Below are 7,933 nucleotides of genomic sequence, written 5' to 3' on the forward strand. Positions count from 1 at the left end.
AAAGCTGCTGCGTATGCTTTTGCATTATTTCCTGTACAGAGTAGGATACTACAAAACAAGTAACAAGGAAGGATCCAATATGAAATTTGCAAAACTCGTGTTGGAATTTTTACAGTAGGTTCTCAAGAAAGACGAGTTTGATACTAAATTATTGTAGCTGTATTATTGTATACGCAATAATCTATTCACAGCAGTACAATCATGTTTAATCTTATCGGCTTCCCAGTCTTAACCTCAACTTGAAACGTGACGCTCTAGACACGAAAATATGTACTAAAAATATTTACCTTGAGTTCTGGGCGTGAGGTATATATTAATTTGTTTGAATATAGGGCAGCCCACATGGTTCAATTCTTATTATTGTTCAATCTTAAGCAAAAAAGCAACCTTTCTCATATTTCCTACCCTAGAAAGGATTTTAAAAAAATTGTAACAACTTCAAACGAGGAGTGGAGATGACAAACCAAATAGAGGCAATTGTTTAATATGCGTAGAAATATGATTCTTTGTATTACTTTATATAAATCACTATAATATATAGAGTACTTTTCGATCGCTATGCATTTCATCGCTCCATCGAAAATTTCCTCTACCCCTACCATACTCCATTTTGGTAGTTTTCACAATATCAATTCCTTTTTAGATAGGAATCCTACACAAGTTACAATTAGAAATTACATTTCTATAATATATGCAATAATCGTGGAGATGATTCCGGAGTAATTGATTCTAATTAAACAATATATACAACAAAGTAGTTCGTCTCTTATTCGGATTTTAATGTTTGATTTTTTATGCCGATATCAATTTTGTCACATGGTCTATCTTTCCAGTTGATCAACACCAATTCCTCACTTAGGTTTTACATTTCAGTCACTGAACATTCTGAGAGTTCAATCATAAAGCTTAAGCTTGTAGAATCTCTTAATACACAAAAAGAAGCAATCATGTCTAAAATTAGGTCCAAAATTGAAAAAGAAAAAAAATTATGAAAGCAACAGTCAAGCGAAGTTAAGATGCAACTTTCATCCTAAAGCGTAACAAATAGAATGATGGCCTCGAAAGAAATTTTAACATTTACGTCCGGATAAGAAATTTATCTGTATAACAAGAATGATCAGCATAGTTTAGAGGTGATCCGGGTCCACGCATCATAAGCTAATCCCCCAATTTAACTTTGAGACCCTTAAAACGATATGTCGTCTAATATCAGTCACGACTCACTGTTAAAACAACAACCAGTGAGTCAGTTTCCTTCAGTCAGAAGTACATAGCCTAGAAAGCGAGGGAAAAAATGGCAGCGGCATCGTTTAGATGGCAAAAGCCTCGCGGTTGGTGCTCGATGCACACCAGATGTTTGATGATTTGTTTAAACCATATTTTTACACATCCTTGGCCACAAATTATACTGCTTGTTCTTGTTTTTCGCAAATTGAAAGCGTAAAACTTCGAATTTCTTGGGTTTTTTCGATTTTATGATTCTTTTTAGTTTTTGGTGTGGTTTTATTTTAGCAGTAGTTGGATTTAAGCTTTGCGTTTTGAATGAAATTGGGATCTGCTAATGAAATTGTTTTAGCCTAGTAATCATGTACACAGTACTACTCCATCGCAAAACAACAAGGGCTATACCAGCTCCCCCTTTGTTGTTGCATTAGGAAGAGTTTGTGGCAAATTCAACACTGCACAACAAGAGCATGTGCTGCTGGATATACACTTACACCTGAGAGAGAGAGAGAGAGAGAGAAAGAGAGAGCCAATTTCAAGAACATCTATAATATAGCTACAATCTTGGGCCAATCTTCCCGTGTCTATAACAAGAACATCTATTACATGATCACGCTGCGGATGTGAGCAATCTTGGGCCAATCTTCCCCTGTCTCTCTCCGGAATCGTTCTTCTAGCAGCGGACACCTCCATATATGCAGTAGAGAAAGAGACGTGGGAAGCCATTCTCCTGGCAAGCACCTGATATTAGGGCACTCAAAAATAATCAAGCCTTCCAGAGATTTTGGCGCTTCTTCAAGAAAGCACTGGACCTCAGGGCATCCTTGTATTCTGAGGTATTGAAGAGAGGTGAGTTGTCTCAACACCTTGCCTTGGATGGTTGTAAGATTCGGATGTTTGTGGATGGCGAGATGAGTGAGAGCGGTGGGCAGGAGCCCCTCATCCGGAAACGAACATCCCATTTCTTCTCCACCTTCTTCAGTGAAGAAGATTTCCAACTTTCTAAGAGAGTTGAGTCTTGTTAAACCCCACAGTGAGCGGTTTGCGGCGAGTTTTCTACAACACTCAAAAGAAAGGTCTTGTAAATTTGAAAGGTCTTGTAAATTTGACAGCAACACTCCTTGAGGAAATGGCTCCACTTCTGGACAGCTGAACACTCTCAATTTCTGAAAAGATGGTAGAAGGGTATGCATTTGTTCTGGCAACGACCTCAATTTCTTGCATTCAGAGATACACAGCTCCTTCAATTTGGGTGCATCCATCCCTCCATCTGGAAAACATACAAAATTTGGGCAGTTTTCTATTCCCAAGTGAACGAGGGAGAGGAATTTAGGGCATTCAGATTCCACATGTGCAAGTGAACCGCTGAAGGATTCCAGGTGCCTCAATTTTACCCTTTCAAGCCTTGGCAGCTTCTCCAACGGTACTATCTCAGTTAGCTTGGGACATCTGCTCAGTTCAAGCTCACAAAGATTAGGAAACAGTATTGTGGTGTTGCCTCTGTTTCCATCGTAATATGATTCCACTTCTGGACAGTCAAACACTTTCAATATCCGAAGAGACGGTAGAAGGGTATGCATTTGTTCTGGCAACGACCTCAATTTCTTGCATTGAGAGATACGCAGCTCCTCCAATTTGGGTGCATCCATCCCTCCATCTGGAAAACATACAAAATTTGGGCAGATTTCTATTTCCAAGTGAACGAGGGAGAGGAATTTAGGGCATTCAGATTCCACATGTGCAAGTGAACTGCTGAAGGATTTCAGGTCCCACAATTTTACCCTTTCAAGCCTTGGCAGCTTCTCCAACGGTAATATCTCAGTCAGCTTGGGACATCTGCTCAGTTCAAGCTTACGAAGATTAGGAAACAGTATTGTGGTATTGCCTCTGCTTCCATCGTAATATGATTCCACTTCTGGACAGTCAAACACTTTCAATATCCGAAGAGACGGTAGAAGGGTATGCATTTGTTCTGGCAACGACCTCAATTTCTTGCATTGAGATATACGCAGCTCCTCCAATTTGGGTGCATCCATCCCTCCATCTGGAAAACATACAAAATTTGGGCAGTTTTCTATTTCCAAGTGAACGAGGGAAAGGAATTTAGGGCATTCAGATTCCACATGTGCAAGTGAACCGCTGAAGGATTTCAGGTCCCACAATTTTACCCTTTCAAGCCTTGGCAGCTTCTCCAACGGTACTATCTCAGTTAGCTTGGGACATGTGCCCAGTTCAAGCTCACAAAGATTAGGAAACAGTATTGTGGTGTTGCCTCTGCTTCCATCGTAATATGATTCCACTTCTGGACAGTCAAACACTTTCAATATCCGAAGAGACGGTAGAAGGGTATGCATTTGTTCTGGCAACGACCTCAATTTCTTGCATGCAAAGATATGCAGCTCCTCCAATTTGGGTGCATCCATCCCTCCATCTGGAAAACATACAAAATTTGGGCAGATTTCTATTTCCAAGTGAACGAGGGAGAGGAATTTAGGGCATTCAGATTCCACATGTGCAAGTGAACCGCTGAAGGATTTCAGGTGCCTCAAGTTTACCCTTTCAAGCCTTGGCAGCTTCTCCAAAGGTACTATCTCAGTTAGCTTAGGACATCTGCTCAGTTCAAGCTTACGAAGATTAGGAAACAGTATTGTGGTGTTGCCTCTGCTTCCATCATAATATAACCACTTTTGGCAGTTCCACATCTCTCGCAAGCACAATTTTTCTAGAGAACTAAACGGAGCAAGTGAATCATTACCGTAAAACTCGCTATCTATCTCCACCACGTTATTTATCCCTCGAATACAAAGATCCTTGAGGAAGCGTAGTTGCCCAAGTGGTGGCAATAAGCGGCAATGTTTGCAATCTTTAAGTACAATATGAGATAGTTTAGAGAAAGATGGATCTGCTAACCAACCTGGAAATTCTAAACCCCCATAAGATCTAATCTTAATTTGTTTGAGGTTTGTATGAGGTTGGAGCTTGTTGAGCACTTCTCTGTCATTTTCTGGATCATGATTACTAGTATCATCATCACCTCTTCGCCATGTCAAAACAAGTCTGTCCAGATACTCCTTGTTGCTCATGATATCTGCTTCCAAAGCATTCCCCTCATGGTCAATGTTACCAACTCCTGAGATTGTAAGATCTTGGCACAAATGCTGAAGCTCTTTTAACTCTCCAATCCTTTGACCTGTTTGTTTGTCCACCACAAAATCGCTTAATGTCTGGAGATTTTTGAAGTTACACATCCCTGCAGGCATCTGTTTGATGTTTGTTCCTCTGATATTGAGATGGCGCAAGTTGATTAGTCTCCCCAATTCGGAAGGTAGTTGAATCAGCCGATGACAAGCTTCCAATAACAAGGTCTGTAAATTGTACAAGTTGCACACCTTATCAGGTAATTCTGTTATGGAAGTCCAAGACACGTCCAAATGCCTTAATTGTTTTAAGTCGCCAATTGAACTAGGTAACTCAACAATACTCCCACCTTGTAAATTGAGCACTCTTAAATATGGTAGAACTAGCAATAGATCAATCAGTTTGTTTCCCAATCCAAAAAAATGTACGGAATGTAGTCGTAGAAAGCCGTGCAAATGCTTAGCATCATATAGCGCCCCAAGATTCTGAGTTCTTTGATTGCAGAAGTTCATGGAAGAAACATGACGAACTCTGCGTATATTTCTGTCGACTGTCAGATGGTCGTCCTCCAATCTCAAACAAAACTCTCCAGATACAAACTTTGCTAAATCATTGATAAGGTCATGCATGGTGAAATATGACTCCCCATACTTGTCTTTTGAATGTTGAAAGAAAGACCTTGATACTAGAATATCAAAGTAATCACTTCCAACATCTTCCAATGCCTCCTTCCCGTGGGGTTGTAAGAAGTCTTCAGCCATCCACCATGAAATTAACGTTGAAGATTGAAATCTGTAACCTTTAGGAAATATTGCACAATAAGCAAAACAACGTTTGAGATGCGGAGGTAGATATTGGTAACTTAACCATAGAGCCGGCAAAACCTTATCATTTGGCAACTCCCATAAGTCGCTCTTCAATATCTTTTCCCATTCCTTTGGATTCAAAACAGAGCGTAACAGGCCCCCCATTGATTTTATAGCTAAAGGAAGGCCTTGACACTTCTTAACAATTTGCCTTCCAATGGCTTCAAGATGCGGATGGGCAGGAATAACACTGTCTTCCGTGAAGGCATGCTTTGCAAATAACGACCAAGAATCGTCCTCGGATATTTCCTGTAGATAATGTGGTGAAAGAGTCCCGGTGATTGATGCAACTCCTCCGAGGCGTGTTGTGACAATGATCTTACTTCCGTGAACTCCGTAACTATTGAAGTGAGTCATCAAGTTTTCCCAAAGAAGATAATCCTCACTCCAGACATCATCAAGAACGAAGAGGAACTTTTTTCCTGTCAAAACCTCCTCCAATTTTTCAGAAAGCCGATCCAGATCTGTGATCTTGCAAGTTTCATCCCTGATCTTCCCATATATTGTTTGTGCTATTTGAAGAATATCAAGTTCTTCTCCGACACAAACCCATGCTTGGACATCAAAGTCATCCCTGACATCTTTGTACACAAGTTGAGCAAGGGTGGACTTCCCGATCCCTCCCATGCCCTCGATGGGAAGCACTCCTATCTTGGGGCCAGCAGTATCATCCGAACGCAATGACTTAAGAATCGTTTCTCTGTCCTTTTCCCTTCCGAAGACGCCAGAGTCATCGACCCGAGAAGTAGTTTGACGAGTTGTATCTTGTGGTCTATGTTGAACTCCTTCTTTCAGACCAAGAACGTCTTTTTCATTGAGAATGAGGTCTAACACCCGCAGAATGTTTGATATCTTCGGTTCAAGAGAGTCGTGAAATTCATCGGACGGAGAAGAAGACTTGAATACTGATCTCGTGATCCAGCTTGTGCTGCTGCTAGCTGCAGGAGAATGCTCATCGTCACCTTCCAGCTGGCGTCGAAGAGCTTCAGTGTTGATCTCGTCCAGCAACTCTCCTACACAGTAGATAGCATCTTTGAGGTCGTCGAGCCACCTCCTCACCTCCGGTGTTTTCTTCTGCTTCTCCTCAGCATCGTCAACCAGCTTGCTAGCAGTGAGCAACTTGAGCTTCAACTTCCTCATGAGCAGTTCGTTGTCGTTTTTCTTCCCAGAGATGAAATCGAGGAAGCGACGGGAAGCCATCCGGTCGAACAAAACATTGAGGAAAGAAGAGAGCAAAGCTCCGCCCACCAACTCAGCCATGGTCACAACTGAGTCGCCGTCGGATAGGAATCTGAAAGGTGAAGAAAGAGTTTGGGTTGTGGGGATGAGCTAGTTTTGCTTGAATGACGCTTTGCTACTAGTTCAGAGCTTTCAGATCGTTCAGACATCCGTCAACTTTTTCCACATGGGATTTTTCAATCAGTTTTGTTTTGATCCTAAAATATTAAAGTGGAAAAATGCAACGCGGTTTATGGGGTCGGCCAGTTGGGAAAATGCAACGCGGTTTTTTGGAACGACACTTTTACCTGCTGGGATTGGGGCAATACTATACAACTACCATTCTTGATTGCAAAATGACTTTGCCACTTCAATAATTGACCATCCAAATTTTTAACTAATATTTCTTTTTATTTTTCTTTTTAATTAAAGAGTGTGATTAGTTTTTTTGAGTGAGGGAAAATGCGATCCATCCGGTCAAACAAAACAAAGAGGAAAGATGAGAGAAAAGCTCTGCTTGCCAACTCACCCATGGTCACAACTGTGTCGTTGTCCGATCGGAATCTGAAAGATGAAGAGTTTGGTGTGTAGGGATGAGTTTTACTCTGCTTTTGCTACTAAAAGATGAGTTCATTTTTTCATTTATCATTTTCTTAGGGGCATTGCCTTACAGCTAAAAAGTTTAATTTAATTTTACATTTAGCAAAAGAAAAGTATTTTTCCATTGTGGATAAAAATCATGGCAAAGTCGTCCCAAATTTTCAAAAAGATGACGCGTTTTATGGGCTCCGCCACTTTCAATTGTTTCCCACCACTTTTTCTTCTATTTTTTTGGGTCGGATGCATAATTTTGCTTCTTTAACTGATTCTCGATAACTAATAATTAGTTTTTTTGCACGTATTCTCTCATATACAAGTGCATTCTCAATGACTAATAATTTTTCTTCACTAGCATTACTCTTGTTTCCCACTCGCTTGTCCTTCTTTAACTGCATTCTTGGTATTCTTTCGTCAACTTCATTCGCGATAACCAATAACTTATATTTTAGCTCGCTCTTTCTCATCTGCAAGTCCATTTTCAATAACAAATAACTAGCTTCCTCACCCACACGCTCTTCCATCTACAAGGGACTTTTTTCAATCACATGCTCCTTTTAACGTTGAATTTTGTAAGCTAATTTCAGTAGTGGAACAATAATTGAGTTTATCATTTAACTTATTCAAAAGACAAAAAAAGTAATTCAAACAAAAGAAAAGTTCATTTCCCTTGTGGACAAAATCATGGCGCATCCCAAATTTTCAAAAGACAAAAAAAGTAATTCAAACGATACGTTTTATGGGCTCCGCCACTTCCCAATATTTCCCACCAACTTTCCCTTCCTCAAGTACATTCTCAATAACTAATAACTAGTTTTTCTGCACACACTCTCTCATCTGCAAGTGCAATCTCAATAACTAACAACTAGTTTATCTGCACGCACTTTTTC

General features: G+C 40.3%; 1 protein-coding gene across 1 annotated transcript; it reads right to left on the minus strand.

The window, feature by feature from the left end:
* Window positions 1–1,757: 1,757 nt before the first annotated feature.
* On the minus strand, window positions 1,758–6,665 carry LOC137717026 (putative disease resistance RPP13-like protein 1). The gene has a single exon (XM_088698543.1). It carries the CDS (start codon window positions 6,486–6,488, stop codon window positions 1,827–1,829), a length of 4,662 nt encoding a protein of 1,553 aa, XP_088554669.1. The 5' UTR covers window positions 6,489–6,665; the 3' UTR covers window positions 1,758–1,826.
* Between the last annotated feature and the right edge of the window lie 1,268 nt (window positions 6,666–7,933).

Source organism: Pyrus communis, chromosome 8, assembly GCF_041283825.1.
Source record: "Pyrus communis isolate YQ-2024b chromosome 8, ASM4128382v1, whole genome shotgun sequence".
In the NCBI taxonomy this organism is placed as follows: domain Eukaryota; kingdom Viridiplantae; phylum Streptophyta; class Magnoliopsida; order Rosales; family Rosaceae; genus Pyrus; species Pyrus communis.